General features: G+C 50.7%; 11 protein-coding genes and 1 non-coding gene across 12 annotated transcripts; 7 read left to right on the top strand and 5 right to left on the bottom strand.

The window, feature by feature from the left end:
* Positions 1–281: 281 nt before the first annotated feature.
* Positions 282–1,541, bottom strand: AAT2 (aspartate transaminase AAT2; the record flags this gene model as incomplete). The annotated part of the gene is made up of 1 exon (NM_211112.1): positions 282–1,541. The coding sequence occupies one exon, from the start codon at positions 1,539–1,541 to the stop codon at positions 282–284; it is 1,260 nt and encodes a 419-aa protein (NP_985758.1).
* A 409-nt stretch (positions 1,542–1,950) lies between these two features.
* ASI1 (putative ubiquitin-protein ligase ASI1) lies at positions 1,951–3,831 on the top strand (the record flags this gene model as incomplete). The annotated part of the gene is made up of 1 exon (NM_211113.2): positions 1,951–3,831. The coding sequence occupies one exon, from the start codon at positions 1,951–1,953 to the stop codon at positions 3,829–3,831; it is 1,881 nt and encodes a 626-aa protein (NP_985759.2).
* A 591-nt stretch (positions 3,832–4,422) lies between these two features.
* Positions 4,423–4,519, top strand: AGOS_AgSNR30. The gene has a single exon (NR_149373.1). It is a non-coding gene; the product is annotated as an AgSNR30 (small nuclear RNA).
* Positions 4,520–4,735: 216 nt separating this feature from the next.
* Positions 4,736–6,508, bottom strand: AGOS_AFR213C (AFR213Cp; the record flags this gene model as incomplete). The annotated part of the gene is made up of 1 exon (NM_211114.2): positions 4,736–6,508. One exon carries the CDS (start codon positions 6,506–6,508, stop codon positions 4,736–4,738), a length of 1,773 nt encoding a protein of 590 aa, NP_985760.2.
* Positions 6,509–7,027: 519 nt separating this feature from the next.
* On the bottom strand, positions 7,028–7,642 carry AGOS_AFR214C (60S ribosomal protein eL15; the record flags this gene model as incomplete). The annotated part of the gene is made up of 1 exon (NM_211115.1): positions 7,028–7,642. One exon carries the CDS (start codon positions 7,640–7,642, stop codon positions 7,028–7,030), a length of 615 nt encoding a protein of 204 aa, NP_985761.1.
* A 1,598-nt stretch (positions 7,643–9,240) lies between these two features.
* On the top strand, positions 9,241–9,480 carry NCW1 (Ncw1p; the record flags this gene model as incomplete). The annotated part of the gene is made up of 1 exon (NM_211116.1): positions 9,241–9,480. The coding sequence occupies one exon, from the start codon at positions 9,241–9,243 to the stop codon at positions 9,478–9,480; it is 240 nt and encodes a 79-aa protein (NP_985762.1).
* Positions 9,481–9,610: 130 nt separating this feature from the next.
* On the top strand, positions 9,611–9,913 carry PKR1 (Pkr1p; the record flags this gene model as incomplete). The annotated part of the gene is made up of 1 exon (NM_211117.1): positions 9,611–9,913. One exon carries the CDS (start codon positions 9,611–9,613, stop codon positions 9,911–9,913), a length of 303 nt encoding a protein of 100 aa, NP_985763.1.
* A 290-nt stretch (positions 9,914–10,203) lies between these two features.
* On the top strand, positions 10,204–13,419 carry AGOS_AFR217W (AFR217Wp; the record flags this gene model as incomplete). The annotated part of the gene is made up of 1 exon (NM_211118.2): positions 10,204–13,419. The coding sequence occupies one exon, from the start codon at positions 10,204–10,206 to the stop codon at positions 13,417–13,419; it is 3,216 nt and encodes a 1,071-aa protein (NP_985764.1).
* Positions 13,420–13,716: 297 nt separating this feature from the next.
* STO1 (Sto1p) lies at positions 13,717–16,550 on the top strand (the record flags this gene model as incomplete). The annotated part of the gene is made up of 2 exons (NM_211119.2): positions 13,717–13,741; positions 13,993–16,550. The coding sequence occupies 2 exons, from the start codon at positions 13,717–13,719 to the stop codon at positions 16,548–16,550; spliced, it is 2,583 nt and encodes an 860-aa protein (NP_985765.2).
* A 137-nt stretch (positions 16,551–16,687) lies between these two features.
* Positions 16,688–17,512, bottom strand: DLT1 (Dlt1p; the record flags this gene model as incomplete). Its single annotated transcript, NM_211120.1, has 1 exon — positions 16,688–17,512. The coding sequence occupies one exon, from the start codon at positions 17,510–17,512 to the stop codon at positions 16,688–16,690; it is 825 nt and encodes a 274-aa protein (NP_985766.1).
* Positions 17,513–17,848: 336 nt separating this feature from the next.
* Positions 17,849–21,106, top strand: RAD5 (DNA helicase RAD5; the record flags this gene model as incomplete). Its single annotated transcript, NM_211121.2, has 1 exon — positions 17,849–21,106. The coding sequence occupies one exon, from the start codon at positions 17,849–17,851 to the stop codon at positions 21,104–21,106; it is 3,258 nt and encodes a 1,085-aa protein (NP_985767.2).
* A 40-nt stretch (positions 21,107–21,146) lies between these two features.
* On the bottom strand, positions 21,147–22,091 carry SAS2 (histone acetyltransferase; the record flags this gene model as incomplete). Its single annotated transcript, NM_211122.1, has 1 exon — positions 21,147–22,091. The coding sequence occupies one exon, from the start codon at positions 22,089–22,091 to the stop codon at positions 21,147–21,149; it is 945 nt and encodes a 314-aa protein (NP_985768.1).
* Positions 22,092–22,179: the final 88 nt, after the last annotated feature.

Raw genomic sequence — 22,179 nt, forward strand, 5'->3', positions numbered from 1 at the left:
GCGCCATATATATGATAGATAGGCGAAGCCGCACATCGTTACCCGGCTATATGTTCCTTGCGTGGGAACTGTAATCTGTTTGCAGGTTTAACTATGCGCGCCGTTCATGGCTGCGAATTTCTGGGGTTCTGGACTAGGCCATGTGCTCCGGGCCTGAATTCCAACTGTTGGCGGCTGCATGAGAAAGCATGGGGGCTGGCCCCAGAGTTCCAAGGCTGTACGCACGAATATTACGTAACTAACTGCCACGAGGCGGCTATATATAATGGTCGGACTACTATTCACAGCTTGGGTGTAGAGAAGTGGCGAACAGCATTGTCAATTGCGTTGGCAACGTGGCCGACATTGCTGTCGTTAAGGCCGGCTATCGAAATGCGGCCCGAGGAGACCATGTAGATGGCGAAGTCCTTTTCCATGCGGGCGACCATCTCCTTCGTCAAACCGGTGTATGAGAACATGCCGCACTGTTGGACGATGTGGTCCCAGTTGCCAGGTGTACCGAGCTCGACCAGACGGTCGCGGAGCACGCGGCGCATGCGCGCAATGCGGCTCGACATGGTGATCATGTCCTTCTTCCACTGAGCGGCGAGTTCGGGGGTGGTGAGGACCTTGGTCACGATCTTGGCGCCGTAGGCGGGCGGGTTCGACAGCTCCGAGCGCGTGATGTGGCTCAGCTGCGACAGCACGGCAGCCTTGACGTGCGCCAGCGACTCGGCAGGCTGGCGGGGCAGGACAACATGCAGAGCGCCCACACGCTCACCGTACATGCCAATGTTCTTGGCAAAGGACTGACACACAAGCACCGGCGTGACCTCGGCCAGGCGCCGCAGCCCGGCGCGCAGCGCGTACGCGTCGCGAGCCAGGCTGCCCGACGCAAACCCCTGGTAGGCGCTATCGAACAGCACGGTGTGCTCGCGCGCGGCTACCGCGTCCAGGATCTGCACCCATTGCTCCTCGTTGGGGTCAAGCCCCGTTGGATTGTGCGCACAAGCGTGCAGCACGAAGACCGACCCGCGCGGCGCCGCGCCCAGCGCGCCCAGAACGCCCTCCATGTCCAGTGAGCGGGTCGCCGCATCCCAGTATGGGTACGTCGCCGTGCGCAGACCCTGTGTCTCGAACACGGCAAAGTGGTTGCCCCACGTGGGGTCCGACATGTACACCGTCGCATCTGGCACCGTCTTCGCAAGTAGCTTCGCCGCCACGTGCAGCGCCCCGGTGCCGGAAATCGACTGCACCGACACCACCCGGCCCTCGGCCAGCGCCTCGCTGTCTTCGCCGAGTAGCACACGCGCCGCGGCCGCGCGGAACTCCTCCAGCCCGGCAATCCCCAGGTACTCGTGGTTGTATCCGGGGTCCGCCATCAACTGTTTCTCCGCTTCGCGCACACACGGTAGCACCCACGGCTTCCCGTTTTCGTCCCGGTATGCCCCGAGCCCGAGGTCAACTTTAAACGACCGCGTGTCTTGGGTTAGCCGCTTCTTGACATCGAACAGTGCGTCCGGAGGAAGGATTTCTAGCTGGTTAAACGCAGTCAAAGACATTATCCAATTCGCCACGCTGCTTATTGCTCTCTTGTGTGTCTGATGAGTAACAGGTAGCAGGGACAACGCCGAAAAATTAGTCTTAAACGCTCCTCCCCCGCACCTGTCAGGTGCTCAAAGCCGCACGGCGCTTCGCTATCTGTGACGCCGCATCTGGTGCCAACATCTTGTCTCAGTGTTCGGCACGCGCGGAGTGACTTGTTGGGCTGGAACAGCGACTACTTGTGCAGGCTGTGTATTGGCAGTGGTGTATATGGTTGCCGTCGTTTCAAGATTAAGCTGCGACGGCCTAGGTCACTATTTAACCTGGCTTTCACGAAGCCAAGCGACAGCGCCCCGTCTACAAGGCACAAACCAGAGAAGGACTATCACAGGCGGACATTCGTGCGCGAGTGGAGCATAGACACACATGAACTCTAGCGTGTTGGAAAGGCTAGACTATCTCAACCAGTCATCGCACTTCCTGGTTAGCGATAGCACACCGCTGGCGTCTCTGGTGAATACCCCCTACAGAATTTACAAGGCCTTCTATGATGCGGTGGTTACGCAGTACCTTGCGTCACTCAACAACCCGGAGACCCTGCCATTCAACAGCGAGACTTTCATGAGCTCGGTGGGGTACTTCTTCAGCAGCTACGCGGTGGGGTGCTTCTTCATCGCGGTGATTCTGAGTCGGCTGTCGGCAATGGCGGGTCTGCGGTCGAACACGGTGCGGACGAGCATTCCGAACTGGTCGCGCGTAACGCTGCACGCGGTGGCGATTGCAGCGCTCGTGTACGGGTTGTGCGGGGTGGCGATACAGTACCAGGTGGGGTGGCTCCGGCGCTGGCCGACGCTGGAGGTGGGGGCGTTCTTGTCACGGACGTACGTTGTGTTCACGCTTTCGCACTGCATCGAGACTTTTCTGTCGATCACGACCAATGGGAAGCCTCTAGAGGAATCTGACTACACGATCTTCGAGCTCTCTGCGCAGTTCTATGGGATGACTAAGGGGGGTGCGACCGCGCACGAGTATGGCCCGGACTGCATCATGGCTCTCAGCGGGCGGCTCATCATTCACCTGGTCGAGCTCTTTCGGAAACGCCGTTGGCGCTTGGCGTGCTCTACGCTTCTCAATACAGGGTTCATCAGCTATCTGCTGCTCGAGGTGCGCAGCAACGGACTTGGGTCCTTGTCGCTATTTACCAAGTGCAAACACTTCCCCAAGTTCTTTTCTGTATTCATCATTGGGATCTCCATGGCCTGCTATCTTTTGGCCTGCCTGGTGCGTTTAAACCCCACGCGCGACGAGGGCACGTCTGCTGTTGAGGATCTCCAGTTCCACTCCTTCGTCAGCAACTGGTTCAAGAACTTGAACCTTACTGGGGAAGAGGAGTTCAGTATCACGGTTATGCGGCTTGCCGTCCTGCTCTGCAACCCATCACAGAACAAGGAACATGGCCTACACCGCGAGCTTCCGCACTTGAAGGCGGCGGCCTCATTGCACAAGAGCTATATGATCAGTGGTTATATGAACAAACTATCCAAGATACCAGAAGCAGTGACGGGGTCCAGGGCCGATCCGGCGCCAAAGCCTCGTTCAGTTGCTATCAGAAGGGTGCTCTGGCTTGGCTCTATGCTTAAAGGCATCTTTAGCCGCATCCGCGGCTCCCTCGCCCCGCCGAAGGCGGCCACTCCCGTGCGAAACACTCACCAGAAGAGCGCAAACTTTAACGACTATATTAACGAAAACAACTACACCCATTTTATGACAATGGAGAACGACGAAACGTTTTCTCCTCTGCTACCGGAGGAGGATGGCTCTGCAGATTACGAGTCCGACAGCCCTGACGAAAATGACGACGTCTGCGATTCTGATCTTGATCTAGAAGAGCCGCAGGACATCCTGCAAGAAGTTGTCTCGCCCCAGGCTATGCTGGAACTTGCGCATTCTTCGCCCCAGGATCTCACATGGTATCTTTCCATGTGGACCATACTCAATTGCGAGTCTGCGCCAGGGAAGCGCCTCACTAGATCTCAGTACGCGCATATCAATGAAAATGGAATCCTCAAAGAGGTGCTGCTACAGCGCAATATGGAAACCTGCACGTCCCCGAGCAAGCTTCAAGATGAAGACGCAGATATGTCCTGCGTAGTTTGCAAAACTAATCTACGCAATATAGTTCTGTGGCCCTGTCGCTGTTTTGCACTCTGCGAAGAGTGCCGTGTGTCCCTAGGATTGCGTGGTTTCAAGGCCTGCGTCTGCTGTCGTGCTGACGTGCATGGCTACAGTAGACTAAACGCTGTTTAGCATACAGATCATGCCTCATTAACCTACTAAGGCGACAGTGTAAAATATATACTAATCTGCAATAATGATCATACAGTAACTAGCCAGTTTTAGTCACAAGCCTATCTTGCTGGCATCGGTCGACTCATCATCGTGTGCCCTGCCGCCTTGTAGTTTACATGTCCGGGTAATGAATTTATTTCTTTTTGCAATAATTGGCATATATAAAGCGAACCTGCTGCGGAAGATACAACCGTTACGTTTTACATTCTACAACCAAGGGCCTGAAGTGCTTGAGACATCCGGGGAGGGGGAACGGAGGAACTTGCTTCGGCAACTTCCTTGTCTGTCCTTGCTATTGTAGCTTAGCCTCCTCAGTTCTCTTGCACACGATCGACACTCGAGAGGCAGAGCCTCAAGAAGTCACGCCGCAGCCGCACTAGTCCGCTTCTCCTCTGCTCTTCGAGCGGGGTCTGAGTCGCGGGCACCGCGTGTTTGCAGCGCGGCTATTGCCATTTTTAATGGATGAGGCAGAAGCGCCCTGTCGACAGGTACCAAGATAAAGTAGGATGCACGGTCTAGAATTCTTAGAACCTCTTCGGGGGCTCTAATTGAGTTCGGCCGTCTTTGTTGTCGTTCTACCGCAGTATATTCCTAGACTCTGTGTAGGTCCTATGGGCCAGTTGTCACTTGGGTAAAACCATACTGCAGACATTTATCTATATAGCGTAGCTCTTGAACGTCGCACTCTAGGTGCCCATCACGCAGAGGTCTAGGCGGACCTCGGCGGACCGCGTAGAGGAGAACTAGATGGGTTGCCAGTACATATACAAACGGGAAAGTTTAAACAGGATACATAAGAGACATCTAAAATTGGGGCCTTGGAACCGTGGACCCAAGGTGCCTTGTCCGCGTTAGGAACAGCTCAGTGGTGGAACAGACGGATCGGGTTTTCGACGTAAACCAACTCGAAGGAGTCGGCGGCCGCAAACACAGCCTTGTCCATAACGGAGCCAGATGGCGCCGCGATGTACTTAACACCTGATTTCACAGCCCTGTAGACATTGTCAGGGAAGGGGAAGAAAGCATCAGAGGAGAGTGCCACGTTGTTTAGCTTCGAGAGCCATTCCTCTCTCTCCTGCTCGGAAAGAGGTGTTGGTACCTCTTCAAATTTGGACTCGTACTCGGATTTCTCCGGTTCCTCAGTTGGGACCTGATTCGTTACAAATAGGTCAATCGCATTCGACCTTTCGGGTCTCTTGACACCCTTCGCCCACTTGAAAGCTAGAACGCGTGGGTGCTGTCTCAACCACCAGTTGTCTGCCTTGTCTCCAGCCAATCTGGTGCAGTGGATTCTGGATTGCTGACCTGCGCCTAGGCCGACAACCATACCATTTTTGGCATAGCAAACCGAGTTGGACTGCGTGTACTTCAGCGCTATAGTCGCCACAGTCAGGTCGACAATGGCGGACTCCGGTAGGTCCTTGTTGGCTGAAACAATCTCCTTAAAGGAAGATTTGTTGATGATGGCGTCATTACGCTTCTGCTGCAACGTGACACCAAACACCTGCCTTGACTCCAGCGGTTCGGGAGTGTAGTTTGGATCGATCTGCAAGATGCAATACTTCCCACTTTTTTTCTTCTTGAGGATCTCCAGAGCCTCGGGCTCGTAGCCGGGGGCCACGACACCGTCGGAAACCTCCTTGGAGATAATCTGTGCAGTAGGAACGTCAACAATGTTGGATAACGCTATCCAGTCGCCGAACGAAGACATTCTGTCGGCACCGCGAGCTCTAGCGTAGGCGCATGCCAATGGAGATAGGTTCTCGATTTCAGCAACAAAGTAAACATGCTTCTCGACGTCAGACAACGGTAATCCGACAGCTGCACCAGCAGGCGAGACATGCTTGAAGGATGCAGCTGCAGGAAGGTTCAAAGACGCAGACAGCTCCTTGACCAGCGGCCAGGAGTTCAATGCATCTAGTAGGTTGATGTATCCGGGGGAGCCGCACAGCACCTTGAAAGGCAGCTCATCATGCAGCGCCGCAAAGGCCTGCGCAGGCTTCTGGTGAGGGTTCGCACCGTAGCGCAATGTGAGCTGAGACTTGCCCTCAGAGTACTTTTTCCTAAAGAAATCCGCAATGGCCGCATCGTAGTCAGCCGTGTGCTCGAACGCCTTCAGCGCAAGCTTGTTGCGCATGTCCTCGGGAATCTCGCCCTTCGACAGCTCGCTGAGGAACTGTGAGTAATCGCGCGGATCTGAAAGAATTGTCACACGTGAGTGGTTCTTTGCTGCAGCGCGGAGCAACGTCACACCACCGATGTCTATCTCCTCGACCGCCTCCTCGACGGTTACGCCCACCTTAGCCACAGTCTCCTTGAAAGCGTACAGGTTGCATACCACGAAGTCCACCTTCTCAATTCCCTGCTCCTTAAGATCCTTCTCGTCCGACTCCAGGTTCCGGGCCAAGATCCCACCGTGCACAGCCGGGTGCAGCGTCTTCACACGCCCACCTAACATTTCAGGCGCATTGGTGATCGAAGACACGTCTTCCACCGGAAACCCGGCCTCGCGCACCATCCGCGCCGTCCCGCCAGACGCGAGTATACGCACGTTGTTCTCCGCTAGACCTTTGGCTAGGTCTAGCAGCCCCGTCTTGTCATAGACAGAGAGAATCGCAGTCTTGCTGTATACCATCTTGCTTGACCGTGTTCTAAAAGTAACTGGTACTAGAAAAAGGGGGGATTATCCGTACCTCCTTCGTTATAAGTTGCTCGCTTTACCGTTGTTCGATCTTCTCAAACCACAGGAACTTTAACGACGCAGCCGATCGATCTGAGCCGTTCTGGTGCCGATATCTGCAGGAAATTATTGAGTAGCTAATATTATTACCTTGCCAATTATTAAATCATTAATGCTATATGCTAGTTCTGACTGGAAAAAGAAACAAGCCAGCACCTCCACACTGTCCCCAGTCAAGAGTGCCCGCGACCCCTGGCATACGAGCTCCGGCGGGGCTGCGAAAACGCAAGTGGCAAGAGTTTGTGCGAGGCGCCGACACGCACTGAAGCTTGCAGGCCTCGCGCTTAGGAGTCAAGCGGGGCAAGTCAAGCAGCTGGTTTTCTGGCGAGAATTTTGCAAAAAAAAAGGCCAAGCCAAGATTACAAGTAGATACTATGTAGGAATACAATACACTTGTTAAGCAGGGCAGCCAGATTACTTTCTGTATCTCCACAGAGATAGAGTGTTCTGTCTCTTCCAGGTCTTTCTTCTGCCGGCCTGGGTGTTGTGGAATCTGTGGCCCTTGTTGATACCTCTGGACTTCTTGCCGGTGGCGGTTAGACCTCTGGCCTCACGGTGCTTGTGCACAGGGTTGGCGATCCAGTTGATTCTGGCGTCGCGTCTGATGGCCTTGTGGGATGGGTCGACAAGGATGACCTCGAAGTACTTGTAGGTGGAGTCCTGGTTGATCCAGTAGGAGTTCAACACACGCAAGTTGGCAGCACGTCTGCCGACACGCTCCTCGGCAGTGGCACGCAAAGCACGCTGGTACTTTAGCTGGTTGACACCCTGGTTGGTTGGCTTACCGTAGGTGGCACCCTTTGGCACAGGTCTCTTTCTGTTACCACGTCTCACTCTGACACGGTAGATGACGAAGCCCTGCTTGGCCTTGTAGCCCAGTCTTCTGGCCTTGTCTGGTCTGGAAGGTCTGGAAGCGCGGTGGATGACGGTCTTCTGTCTGTATTCCCAGACTCTGATTCTCTGCAAGAATCTCAAGACGTCGGATTGTTTCTTTCTTTGCAACTCTTCCAAGTACTTGTATGCACCCATTTTGACTGTTAGCTACGGGGAGCGGGAAGAGTGTATCTGGACGGGCACCCGCAGCTTTTTAAAGATGAAAATCTCATCGCGCGCGTCGACCTGCGTCTGTGTAGCGGCCAGCACGAAGTGCGGTCCCGGTTTTTCGGTGTTACCCGGTGCGGATATCTCCGCATTTTGCCGGCACTAATGGGGCTCCAAGACGGACATGCAGCACAAGGGTCTAGGCCCGGGTCGGAGCCACTGTATGCCATCGCGGGAGCGGAGAATATGTCATACCAGAGTTTGCCTAGGCAACTGATCGTTGCCATGAGGTAGCGCGCAGCTGCGTTAGCAGCCTCTCTCTGCACTATCGCAACGCAGGCCGGTATGTGGAGGGCCTGGCCGCCTATAGATTCCTCCTGCGGGAGCCGCTGGTATACGTATCTGCGAGCGGATCGGCATCATGGACGGACGATTTCCACTGCCATACGTCATTAAAGAAAACTACGTAGCGATGCAATCGCCGCGCCCAGGAACATGGCGTAGCGATTTGCTGTCGCCACAGAGGCGGTAGCGCATCCAGCCGGCTATGCGGTGACAATATCTCGCGATTGGGGACTAGGCATCTCGTATGGCCGGTGCTTCCGACACGCACGCCAGCCCAGCGCGTACATATACAGCTGCTCCGGCGACCGCCTACAGGAAGGACGGCAACGGCGCAAATCACATGTCGCAGAACATTATCCAGACAGACCCTGGCATCACCACCGGCAGCGTCGTGTACCAGTTCACCGGCGCAACCGGCACCAACTCTATGCCCACCCTCACGCTCAACGAGACAGAGGTCAGCTCCTACCACAGCAGTCTCAGCACCAAGGCGAGCGCGGCCACGAGCGCCGCGCACTCCGCGGCCACCCCCCACACGAGCTCGGCCACGGCCGTCTCCCCCACCTCCACCGCCGCTGCGGCCGGCCCGCCCGCGCGCCACTGGAAGTTCTCGAGCCTATTCGCGCTCTCGCTCTTTGTGGCCGCGCTCATATAGCGGTCACGCGCTCCGACCCGGTACAGGCCTCTGCTGCTGCATGCCTGGCCCCTGCATGCCTGCAGTTTTCTCGCAGATTATAATTACGACTATATATGCAGCTACGTACCTAATATCGCGCCTGTGCGGCGCGCTGCACCCTTTCCCCGGCTTCCACGACGCGCCAGCTCCGTCAGCGCGGCGCACACCGCCGGCACTTCGGTCCGCTGGGCCTGCTGCACCTGGAGCAGCCGCAAACCCCACATCTCCGCGCCAAGTTGGAGCGTTGGCTGCCTGCGAAGGCCCTCTGCGAAGGGACCGAAGTCACGGCGCTATGATGCACCTACCTCGCCGGACGCCTCTTTGGGCGCTTCCATTTCGGGATCAGATTTGGTTTTTTGCCTAATTTTAGGAGCATGCGATCGCGCGAACAGGCAGCTCCGGAGGCTCCGCGGGAAGGCTGTGTAGCTGGCTGGCCGCAAACCAAACAACACCCGCGCACACAGCGGTGTTTCTTTACGCAGCCCCCGTCGGCGCGCAACTATAAAAGCAGGTAACCGCGCCGGGAATCTCAGGCTCGTGCTCTTTCCGACAGCACGACTCGAAAATGGCGCAAATTGTTAGTGTTTCCCTAGTCCCACAAGCTGCGGTGTCCCCCGCCCCCTCCAACAACTCCACCACCGTGACCTCGGCGAGTGCGAAGTCTTCCGGGTCCTCCTCCTCGGCTAGCTCCGCTAGCTCCAGCGGCGCTGCCGCCATCGGCGCTGTTGCCAACCCTGTCTCCTGGAAGTACGGCGCTGCTCTGGGTGTCGCCATGATCGGCTCGTTCGCCTTGGGCGCTTTATAATGAACTCTGCGTCGGACCCTGACCGCACTGCAGCTAGTCGTAAATAGCATAATAATATCAGCGGCTTCGTCCAAGATGAGTTTGCCAGTCAAAACGGCAGCGCGGCCCCGTGCGCTCAGCACGCGCCACAATGTCCTTCTTCGAGGCGCTGTGGGATAGTGTGTTTCAGCCCGGCGTGCCACCGGTGCTGGTGGGCGCGACGCACGTGTCGTTCACGCTGCTGCTGGCACTACTGCTGGCGCTGCTGTGGACGACGCGCAACCTGCACTTCATGGCGCTGTCTGTGATCGCGGCCTTCCTGTGGGCCACGGTGAGCTGGTTCGTGCGCGAGCTGGCGCGCGCAGAGGCGAAGGCCGCGCCTACGGCGGCCGCGGACGAGGCGGTGGCGACGGGCTCGTGGGCCGCGCCCCGGACGGCCGCGCGCCTGCGCTAGGCCTGAGTATATAGCTGTACCTCGCCGGCCCAGCCAGGCTGTGCTCGGCGCGGTGCCCTATACAAGCGAAAAAGAAATAGCGACTACATATGATCAGCAAAAATAAGTGCGGATGATGCCTCGAGCGAGCTGGCGTTTCACGGACGTAGAGGCGAGCTTTGGAAACCGGGCGCGCGAGCTAAGGACAGGAGCAGGGTGCCGTTTAAACATTTGAGCGCTGAACATCAAAGATATATCGATCGGAGCACCGACGACCAGGCAGAGCGGATTAGGAAGCCGGCGAGCAGACGATGGAAGCTGGCTTGGCGACTATGAACGGAAAACGTGGCGGGGCCACGGGCTCTGCGCAGGCGCAGCTGCGTAACCAGCTCCTAAGCGGACAGGTGGGGGACGCGGAAGCGGCGGTTGCGCACGGGGCGGACGCGGGCTACGGAGGGCGTGGGGCCAGCAGGGCGGCGTCGCTGACGTCCTCGGTGACCACGTTCTTCAAGGGCCGGCGCCGAGGGGCGGGCAAGGAGGACGACGACGATGAAGACGTGTTCCTGGGGGATCACGACATGGGGAACCTGTCGATGAACGACCTGAGCAGCCTGCGCAACAACGGCGGGCACAAGTACGGGTACGGCGGTGGTGTGGACGACATGACGGTGATTCCGACGCTGATGCCCACGGAGGCGAAGGGTGGCGCGGGACAGATGAACAACACAGACTACAGGAAGCGCTTGACGGCGCAGAAAAAGATGGCGTTCAACACGATGGCGCGACAGAACCGCCAGCCCCCGATGCAGGGCTACGGGCCCCCAGCCGTGGCTGGCCGCGCCATGTCGCTGCAGTCCTACAACCGCCGTCCGCAGTTCGGGCCGGCGCCGTACGGCAAGCTGCCGCAGGGGGCGGGCGTGCCACAGAGCCCCGTTCCACCGCAGGGACCGATGCAACCGCAGGGGCCCGGCGTGCTGCCGGGGAATGGGTGGGGCTCGCCGATGACCGCGCCACCGGCGGCTGTGAACCGGTTTCGAGGCGGGCCGATGGCCATGTCTGGGCCTGTCGGGCCACGCACCATGTCGCTCGGCGGGCGCGGCGGCCCACCGAAGGTGGGACCGCCTGTGACGCAGCCCGTCGTCTCGGGCGGATACCACGGGCCGCCACAGCGTGCGATGCAGCCGCGGATGATCGGGCCAATGTATGCGCCAGTGCATCAGCCTCCGTTGGGTGGGCCACGCAGTATGTCGTTGCAGAGTCATTCGCGCCAAGCATACTCGAATCTCGATGCGCTGCGCCACCCTAGACAAACGCCAGCGGGGGGGATGCCTATGGAACACGCATACAATGCGCCACAGTATCCCAATGAGGCTACAGGCCGTTTTAACACCACTCCGGACGTATCATTTATTAGCGAACATGAAACATTGTATGAAACGGAAGTCCCTGAAGGTGCCTTCGCGGCTGAACCGGACCCCAGTGTCGGTAAGATGAACGTCCTGAAGGTATCTGATCCTAAAAAGCAAGATTTACAAACTTATCTCGAGCGTGAACAAGCCTTGTTGGTGGAGAAGGAACAATCGCTCAAGGAGAAGGAGGAAGAGCTGAAAAAGCTAGAGTTGGATCTCGCGGAAAAGCGAGAGCAACAAAAGGCCGAGGACCATGGCCACCCAACTATCGAACCGGAAGAAAAGCGTGATTTGTCTGCGTCGCCCCTTCCTTCATCATCTGCAGATGACTCCGTCATTGATCTAAAGCCGTCCAGCCTTTTGATCGACAGTTTGAGAACACTGGATACCGATGACGATTTCAGTAGCGCATTTCCATGGATGCGTGATGTTCCTTCTGCTGATGAGCTGGAAGATATAGGTTCGGACACTCTGGAGTCCACGGAGGGTTCGGGTAATGTGGCCAGCAGCCCAAATCAGAAAGGGGAATCCGACAGTTCCGAATCTAATTTAAAAGACAAAAATTCGCTTTTCTGTGCTGTGGCCCGTGATGACACATATCGCACGGAAGATGTATCTGGATACGAAGACTCTTCGAGAGGCTCGCCGCCGATACCAAATTCACAGACTCCTGCACAGGAGGCGTCGCCCGCCCAGTCTGCTCGGTTACATAAAAATGAGTGGCAGGCTGGTCAGCAGGAGCCGCCATCAACCCAGCAGACCTCTCAGCCCCAATCACCGGAGCTGACACCTGCTAGAGTGACTTCTCAGCGCCAGTTGCAAGAACTGTCACCTACACGCGAGACTTTACGGTCACAATCGCAAGATCCGCCGAGTGAGAGCGACATTGGTGCTTGTCGGCGCGAAGTGTATTCCCAGCCTCAGCCGCACCTGGTGTCAGAATCACATCCGCTGCAGGCCCTGTCGGAATCTGCGCGCCCAGATACTCCCTCTACTGACCCTTGTCTACATTCGCCAAGATCTGCCACAGCTTCTAGTCAGGGAGGCTCCTCAAATGACTCACATAAGGAGAAAAAGGGCGGTTTTGCAAAGGCCAAGAGTTTGTTACGCAAAATATCATCAAGGAAGAATAGCATTACTAGCAGGCCTGGCTCACCCCTATCTAACCGGGTGGACACGGCTGTCAGTAGCCCAAAACTGTCTAGGAGACAGTCCATCTCTAATAGTGTGCGGTCACTACAGAGCACCGATCCAGATGCTACAACAACGTCTGCAAAAGAGCCTGCAGGCAGAAACTGTGCAGATACGTCTACGACCCTTGATTCTCATGGGGCTAGCCCAATCAACAAACAAAAGTCATACCATTCAATCTTTGCAAGTTCGTCTTTGGCTCACCTACCACAAGTCAAGGAGAACAACATTGGTTTTAGCCAATCGCAGGGCAACCGCAACCGTGCGAACAGCCACTTCATCGATCGCACAGAGTATATGATGGGAAACGGTTCATCAACTATCAGTAGCCCCTCGCAACGTGTACCGCCAAGACGTGGATCCGTCCCGAATAATAGAAAGTCTGTCATCTCGGAAGAGATAGTCGTACCAAATACCAATGGCAAGCTTACTGCGCCATACGTTCCGCTGTTTTCGTCCGGTTTGGATGAGCTAGAACCAGCTGTCATGGTAGAAGCCGTCACGGGCAAAAAGATCTTCAAGACTGTCATGGTCTCTACAGAGCAACTGGCGATTCTGAACGCTAACAAAAACCTCATGAACGAGCTGCACATAGTATCGCAAGAACTGGTTGAGTCTGTCGCTCGTGAAACTCGCTTGGAACAGCAGCTGCTTCTACAGCACAAGAACGACGACTCGCGTTATCTCTCCCTACAGGATTTCGAGGTCGAGCTGCGTAAGAAATCGGCCAAAATTGTCGAATTAATACAGGGACTAAATGACGAACGCCTCAAGCGCTTCATTGCGGAAGAGCAAGTGCTACTAAGCGAAAAAGGTGTGAGGCCCAGTAATCTCGAGTTGGTCTACAAAATAGACCAGCTTGAGAAAAAACTTCAGCAGAGGAACAACGAGATAGCCTCGCTCAAGGAGAGGCTGCCCATCAGATGATTTTCTGGGGCTGGAGCCATTAGATAGACCATAAACACTTATGTATATAATCCAAATATAGCTTAACTAGGTGTATGCCTACTCATACCATGCCCATCCAACCTTACTGGATAGACCGTCAATGCGCTTCGTTCTCGCGTTAAACGTTCCCTCGGAATGCCGAGAAACATCCGCACACCTCAGCAAAAAATTTTCAGGTAGCAGGGATCAATAAGCACGTAGCACATTTAGCACATATCCGCCCGTGATAAGCAGCTGTTGTACATATACAAGAGGTTAAACCGAACCGTGCACACAATGTCCGGCATGAAGCGAAGATATGGTATGTTTGTTATGTGTGGCTTGTTACGATAGGGGGAATCTAGGTGAACGATCGTGGTCGTCGTTTTAACGACTTGCTCCAACCAAAGCGTTTTGTGGCAAGATGTAGTAACGTCAAACGCGTATAAATATGTTCTCCAGATTCTTGGATCCCAGATTAGCAAGCTATCTACGTTTTAATTTGCGTGAATCTCCGTTATAGATCACAGCATTTGCCAAGACCCTAGTATACTGACATGATTCTACCCAAAGACTACGAAGAAGAAGATGGCTACCGTGACTTTCGGCCACGCTACTCGAAGCGGCAAAGACTGCCACCTGTGGTCCAGCTTTGCAAAGATATGCTACCCGACATCAGAACGATCGGTGAGTCGGTCAAGGCCTTCGAGGAGGATATTAAATTTCTAAGCGAAGCTATTATCAACGAATTCGGCAACGACGAATACTTCAACAACGCTCTTCTGTCCACATTCAACGCGCTAATCTTAGAGCAGCCCCATAAACAGCCAGCGATTGCGCTTTTGACCATAGTGGTCAACTCAGGTAACCCAGCTGCCGGGAAAAGCGTGATAAACTACTTTTATGAAAAGCTACAACACTTGCTCGATATGACTGTTGTAGATGACTTCGAGGTCACATCAAATGAAACAGGGCCATGGAACAAGATAAAACTAACACTAAGATTTCTTTCCTTGTTATCCCCAGTGATTACGTTAACGGAGCTTACCAACGTATATCAGCGGTTATTCGAACTAGCTGTGCAGTTGAACAGGAGCAGCGATGCTAACACAAGGAACCCGCTTTCAGAAGCTATTTATACCAACACTTTGTTGAATATTCCTTATTTGTTTTTCTTCAACAAGGAAGATGAAACGTTGAGAACAAATGTGGAAGATTTGATTCAATATGCCGAGTCAAACTATGAGGTGAAGACCGTTGACCTATCTCTCACCAAAGAATACAACAAAAACTTACCCTATGAGCCTGTTCAATGGGTTCAGATTGTCTTATCCAACGTCAAGAACGCTTTGGCCAACGATATGGAGGAGCTAAAGAACTTATTCCCAGACTATCAAAATTTACTTCCTACGTCCATAGAACAGCAAATGTTCAACGATCCTTTAACTATTCCTGAGTTCGAGAAATTATTGCCATTCAGCGGTTTAGATAAGGGATTGGGATCGGTGGACAGTATGTGGAAGACCCCAAGAACAGCATTCCAAGTATATTTACCCAATGTTGTTGGTGATTTCTCCACTGTTGTTCCGATTACCACCTATACAGGAATGTTATTCGATGATATTATTGTTGACATCGTTGAAAGCTTGGAATTCAACAGACATGAAGTTGCACGGCAGGTGGTAACATTGGATTTATACTTCAAACCCGGTATCTTCACGGAACCAGGGTTATCCATTGCGCAATTGTTAGTACAACACAATGAAATGCCCGAACTGTCAACCTACAAAATCGAAGATTTGGCTATTGAAAATATTTTGGGGTTGATTTTCAAGTTACCCACCGTTACGCAATCCTTCGCGTACTTTTACACGCTATTGGTGGAAATCTGCCAAAACTCACCAAAAGCAATTGCTCCAGTATTCGGGAGAGCTTTCAGATTATTCTATAACAATTTGGACAACATGGATCATGAATTGAAAATGAGATACTTGGATTGGTTCTCTATTCAAATGAGTAATTTCAATTTCTCATGGAAGTGGAATGAATGGGAGCAGGATTCAATCGCCTTTTCTAAATCTTTCTACAACCCGAAGATTACATTTGCCAAAAACTTGATCAGAAAGGAACTACGGTTGACATCTAACCGGCCTGATGTTGAAGATAGTTTGACCCCTGAATTCAAACAATATTTGGATGCTTCCTATATTTCTAAAGACCAGTTAGCATCGTACTATCAATCTTTCTTTGAGGGTTTCAGCTTTGATCCTGAGGTCATAAAGGATAATGATTTGTTGTTTAAGAACGAGGTTTTCCCCTTCCACGAGAAGGTACAACTTATTTTGGATTATATTCACAAACAACCGTTAGAAAAGAATATATCAGAATTAGAATCATTATTGGAGGATATCAAATCTGCTCATGGCGATAAGATTCCCGACTTTAATAGATTTACGGTGACGCTATTGATCCAGGCTTTGGTTTACTCTGGTAACAGGTCCTTGTCGCATGCGAATAAGTATATCTCAGACGCGAAATCCGATCTAGTTACTATCTTGGAGAAAATGGAAGTCCCTCCAGAAGTTAAAGAGCAGTGGATTATCGAAGCCGTTATCAGATACTGGAACTGTAACTCTCAGAATGGTTTCTTAATTGTTGACTCTTTTAAACATAGCGAATTGGTCACTGCAAAGTCCATTTTGACCTTCTCGTTGACCGACCTGAATGGGCAGAATTTGGGGTTGGTGGATGCAACTTCGATAGAATCCACATTTAGGACATTAACAGAGCTAGCCCTACAACAAGCCAGTGATATCAGTGTGTTTGAATTTGTATTCGAGCGTTTGTTGGAGATTATAAACGACACTGTTTCCCAACTAGGTACGAATGAGGAGATAGTGGCACCAAGTGTTGATAATGAGACAATGCTCGATGTGGATGAATTGGCTCGCCTAGACCTAATTTGGAAGTATGAAAGCGCAGTTGGCTTCATCAAGAGTATCCTAAGAAAGTACTCTGATGAGTATTCTGTACTGTTGGACAAATTCAGCGCAGGTCTTGAGCAGGCTGTGCCGCATGAACCAACCAGAAAGCAATTGGATCAGTGGTTTAATGAAATTCGCGAGTTATGAGAGTAAAAACTGTGTATATTATTATTATAGGTATTTTCTTTACCCTAATCCCCGCCAAAAGATTCAATTACAATCAGAGCAGTAAGATACTTCTGTTAATAGTAGTAAACCACGTATTCGAGCTAGTTATCCCAGTATTATGCGCTGGACTGAGATATGGATTCCTCCGTGCGTGAATAAAGCACATGGGCATTAAAATTCGTAGCAGAGTCCGTCGTGGAACTTGGCTCGCCAGAAGGTGGTGTGTCAACTCTATGTGTCAGTAAGGAAAAGTCGACCAAGAGCAGGCATAATTCCATAAATCGGATAAACTTACCTCTAGTTACAGGATGGCCACTATATCGGATAGTTTCATATAAGGTAATGAATTCCTCTAATTGGTTGCGATCTACGCAATCGTTTTCTGATACAGTCCTTCGAAGCTGCGCGGCGAATGTCATGCCCAACTTCGGTTCTAGCATATATTTGTTGAGTAGTATTCCTTGAAACTTGAACCTATCAGCAATGATCTTAACGCATGCTTGATAGTCCAGTAGCGGTGGCAGCATGTCATCCCCGCAGTGATCGACATGCGCGGGTGGCTCCAGTCCCGCATGCACAACCCTCGTCTCAGGTGTAGAAAAATCATGAGCAAGTTGCTTACAGTGTTCAAGTTTATGATATATTTCTCCACGGATCCGTGTATTTGGCAGGTCGCGTTCTGTAATTGGCACGTACCGTTTTGGGATATCCTGCATGCATGATCGATGGACCAGTAATCTTCCAAAGCTCAATGAAGTAAACGTTATTAGTAGCGTGATAGCTGCACCCACAATAATAGCTGTATTCAATATTTCATGCGGCATCTGTGATACCCTCCTTATTACATCTACCGGTAAAATCAACGAAAAGGCTAACAGAAGCAGTATAAGTACCGTTGCAAAGCTATGTCGTGCCCATGTGGGAATATTGACAGCTCCCATTGCCTAATATTGGATACTTCCTAGTATTAGTGCTGAAACCTGTATTTGCGCGAAGTGGCAGTTGTTGTTCCGTGTGATAGTAAGTTTGCTTTGCAGAGACCTCCATAAATCAATGCTATGAACTGCCTGACAGAAACAAAAGGGCCAGTCTTGAAAAGGTCGCCAGACTTTATCACCAGTAGATATTTATTTGATAATCAGGGCTACCTTAGGCTCTCGTGCTTTGCACGGGACGTCTAATTAGTTTTCTCCCTATGAGGTGTAGGCGATAAACGCGGCGGAATAGCTAGAAGAGTTCCTACTACACTTCGCTCCGCAGCAAAGATATAGATAGATATGCAACGAACTGGTGATGGTGAAAGGCCACGGTTCTTCCAGCAGGATTTAGATGTAATACCTGACGATAAAGGTTCTGACCTATTCATACAAACAGCAGAAGGCCCGGATGGCCATGTGGATGACGAAGTCATCGAAGACAAAACACGTTTTATAACAAACTTAAAGGAAGTCCTGGGAGCTCTACCCGATGATATACTTGAAGGCTACTGGAACAGCTATGGTGCTTCAAAGGATGGTCTCAGCAAGGCTATACAACAACACTTCGAGGGTAAAGAAACTAAAGGATGCTCAGATGCTCACGACGACTTAAATACAGAAACGCAGAATTCCCAAAATACCATAGTGAATGGGCATGTCTCGAATCAAATCAAACGTGCGAGCGAAGGGGGTCTCCCCATTTTGAAACGGAAGAAGCAGCTTTGTTGTTGGCGGCGATTCTTAGGATCTACTCAAGTGAACGCTATGGCCACGCGCCCTACTGCACAGCCTTTGAAATATGGCTCTGAGTTACTTATCAGGCGCACCAGTGGTCAGCCGAATAACAGTGGCCTCAGGAGCCGCAAGAAGCCCGGATTCTCGCAGTATGTAAGATTCTGTGATGCGACCTCCTCCCGTGAATTGGGAAGGCTTCCGGAAGATATATCTGAAATACTGCATACGCTGTTGCAAACCCCTGGAGTTGAATTTAAGGCTACTATGATATTTTGCAATAGTAAGAGACTGAGTGTCGGTGATTTATTTGTGGTTCGTCTTGATTGCTTTGTCACATCATTACTCTTTGATCCAGCACTGCCCGGGAAAGCAGAAGATGAGCAGTTTCAACAACGAAACCGAGCACTAATGCTGCTTTTTAAGAATTTGAATATGACGCCTTTAGCTGAAGGTGCTGATTTGGTACCAGAAAAGCCCGAATTTTACGATCTTGAAGAGGATGAATCAATCACAGATGCTACTGTAAATAGTCCCACAGCATCTGATGATTATATGGATTTGAACCAACTGCGTAACTTCTATCGAAGCACTCAAGAATCTGCATCAATCTTTAAGCTGCGGGAAACAACACCTCCTGTTGACAAATTTCAATTGGAACTACGTCGCTACCAAAAGCAAGGTCTTACCTGGATGCTTCTTCGAGAACGTGAGCATGCAATATTAGAACCAGGGTCTCAAGATGCCTTGGCTGATGGACCAATGGATCCCATGTGGAGAATGTTTAAATGGCCTCGTGACACATCTTGGGATGTGTCACGAGGAACTACATATGTCTCCCTCGAAGCTGATATTCCAGATAAATTTTATGCCAACCTGCATACAGGTGAGTTTTCCCTCGTGAAGCCAATCTCTAAATCAATATTGAAGGGCGGTATATTAGCAGATGAGATGGGACTTGGTAAAACTATTTCTATTCTAGCTCTTATTACCATGGTACCTTCTGATACTAAACATTTATTAACAACAGCTCAGGAGAAACCGCCTGTTGGGCACCTAAGTTTGGAATTAGGCATCAGCACCGTAAAGCCATATACAGCTAGCACTACCCTGATAGTTGTGCCTATGTCTCTTCTTCCTCAATGGCGTAATGAATTTGTGAGAGTAAACGATGGGAATGGTTTATATTGTGAGGTATATTACGCAGGCAATGTTAGTAACTTGAGGACCTTGCTAGTAAAGCAAAAATCACCCCCTTCTGTGGTTCTCACAACATATGGTGTGGTACAGACTGAATGGTCTAAGCTACAACAATTTGATTATGAGGCATCGAACGAAGGTCTATTTTCTGTTGAATTTTTCCGTATTATACTTGATGAAGGTCATAATATAAGGAATAGGACGACAAAAACTTCAAAAGCGGTTATGGCGCTAACTTCCAGGCGTAAATGGGTCTTAACTGGAACACCGATAATGAATAGGCTAGATGACCTTTTCAGCCTTATCAAGTTCATGAATTTTGAACCATGGTGCAAAATTGATTATTGGAGACAGTTTGTCTCCGACCCTTTCGAAAAGAAAGATTACAGCTCTGCGCTTGAGGTTATTCAAGCAGTAATGGGCCCAATTTTGTTAAGACGGACAAAGAATATGAAAGACGAAGATGGAAACCCTCTTGTTCAGCTTCCACCGAAAGAAGTCGTTATAGAGATGATTCGATTCAGTGACACAGAAGCTGGATTATACAAATACTTTCTGTCCAAAGCCGAGCATTCCGTCAAGGAAAGTCTGGCTCGCGGCGATTTACTTAAGAAATACTCCACTATTTTGCTCCATATCTTGAGACTACGCCAGGTGTGCTGTCATTTCAAACTTCTGGGCAGTCAGGATGAAAATGATGAGGACTTGAAGAACATGAAATTAATTAATGATATACCAGATATATCTACATTATTGGGTGAGGATTCACAGTCTCCAGGCAGTTCCAGTGAAGGTATGCCCGATTTCATTGAAGATTTTAAGACCAAATATCCAAATAGCGATGCCCTCAAAGATTTGGAATGTTCCATTTGCACCTGTGAAGCCATTTCTCCATTAACTTCGGTGGTATTTACACGCTGTGGTCATCCATTCTGTGAGTCATGTTTATTGGAATACATTCAATTCCAGAATAAGAAAGGTAGTGAGACCATCTGTCCCAATTGTAGGGCGGCAGTGGAAAGCAGGTATTTATTGAAGCTAGAAGACATCAATGGCAAATTGGAGCCCGTGCCGTATAGTAATACCAAGAAATCATCCAAGATTGTAGCACTAATCAGGCATTTGAAGCATCTACAAGATACGTCTGCGAACGAACAGGTCGTTGTGTTTTCCCAATTTTCATCGTATCTGGACATACTAGAGAATGAGCTAAGACAATCATTTGCGTCCGATATATGTGAAATCTACAAATTTGATGGTCGTCTGGATTTGAAAGAAAGATCTAATGTTTTGGCCAAATTCACGGAAAAGAGTTTGGTAAAGATGAAAGTTCTTCTCTTATCCTTAAAAGCCGGCGGAGTTGGTTTAAACCTCACTTGCGCCTCGCATGCATTTATCATGGATCCGTGGTGGTCTCCAGGTATGGAAGATCAGGCTATGGATAGAATTCATAGGATAGGTCAGTCCAACACTGTCAAAATATACCGTTTTATTGTCGAAAATAGTATAGAGGAAAAGATGCTGCGTATTCAGGAGAAGAAGAGATCACTTGGTGAATTTGTTGATGCAGATGAAGAGGAAAGAAGACGTAGCAGGATTGAAGAAATCAAAATGTTGTTTGCATGAGTGTCTTAAATACAATATATCTTATTCAATGTCTAATTAATTAATCGTTCAATAAGAGATATTGTTCTTGTATCATAAACCCCCTGTCAACTTTCAGCTCCTTCGCCCACCTTCTAATAACGGGGAGCAGAATTTCGTTATTTTCTGTGAGACATTGTAGATGCTTCAATGTTATGATCACGTCGGAGACCCGGATACCAGTTACTTCAGAGATGACGTTTAAACTAACTTTGTGCAAGTTAGACAGTTCACCCTCGGTTAGATGCCATACTATAGCAAATGACCAGTACTTTAGATACCCAATCAATCCAAAAGGTGACAATGGAAATTCAGGCCCTGATACTATGCCTTCATTTCTCGATAGCCGGTACGAAAAATCTATCAGCAAAGTTCCAAGGTTTCGCCGCTGGTAAGGAGGAAATACCAGAATGCAAGCCAAATTATTCCGATTGTATGAATACAAGTCTTTGGAAAAAAAGCCCAGAGGCTCGCGGCCCTCAGTATTGTATAGGATATAGAACTCATAGCTGGTCATTCTGAAGTACACGGACTTGTTATCGAGAAATAATTTCGTGAATAAGCACATGCACTGGCAGAACAGCTCGTGCTTCTTTCCTTTAACCTTCCGAATGGTATACTCAGGGCTCATGTATTTGATTCGACCTGGTAGTCGAAGCTTGTACCGGCAGCTCTTCACATGCCCAACCAACTCATCTGGCCGATCGTAGTACTTGAAGCAATACTCGCAAACAAATAGTTCATCGAGCCAGAACCCTCCTTCTGTACTCTCATCCATAGACCGGTCGCACATTCCCACATTTTTGGCCTTGTAACCTAGGGTTCGCTTGTCCCGTGCAAAGTATACCGCGCTTCCATACCATGTCTTGAACCGTTTACCTAGCCCGAATTGCACCTGCTTGATATTGGGCTTGTCCAAAATGCCATATAGGTCGCCTTCATCACTGGGACTACTTGATGACTTCATGAACTATGGTGACGTCGGGTATACCACCCCAGTACGCTCCAGCAGCTCCTCTTTCCAGCAGTAGTAGCCTATAATGGTAGCCTTTTAA

This window comes from Eremothecium gossypii, chromosome VI, assembly GCF_000091025.4.
Source record: "Eremothecium gossypii ATCC 10895 chromosome VI, complete sequence".
Classification (NCBI taxonomy): Eukaryota; Fungi; Ascomycota; class Saccharomycetes; order Saccharomycetales; family Saccharomycetaceae; genus Eremothecium; species Eremothecium gossypii.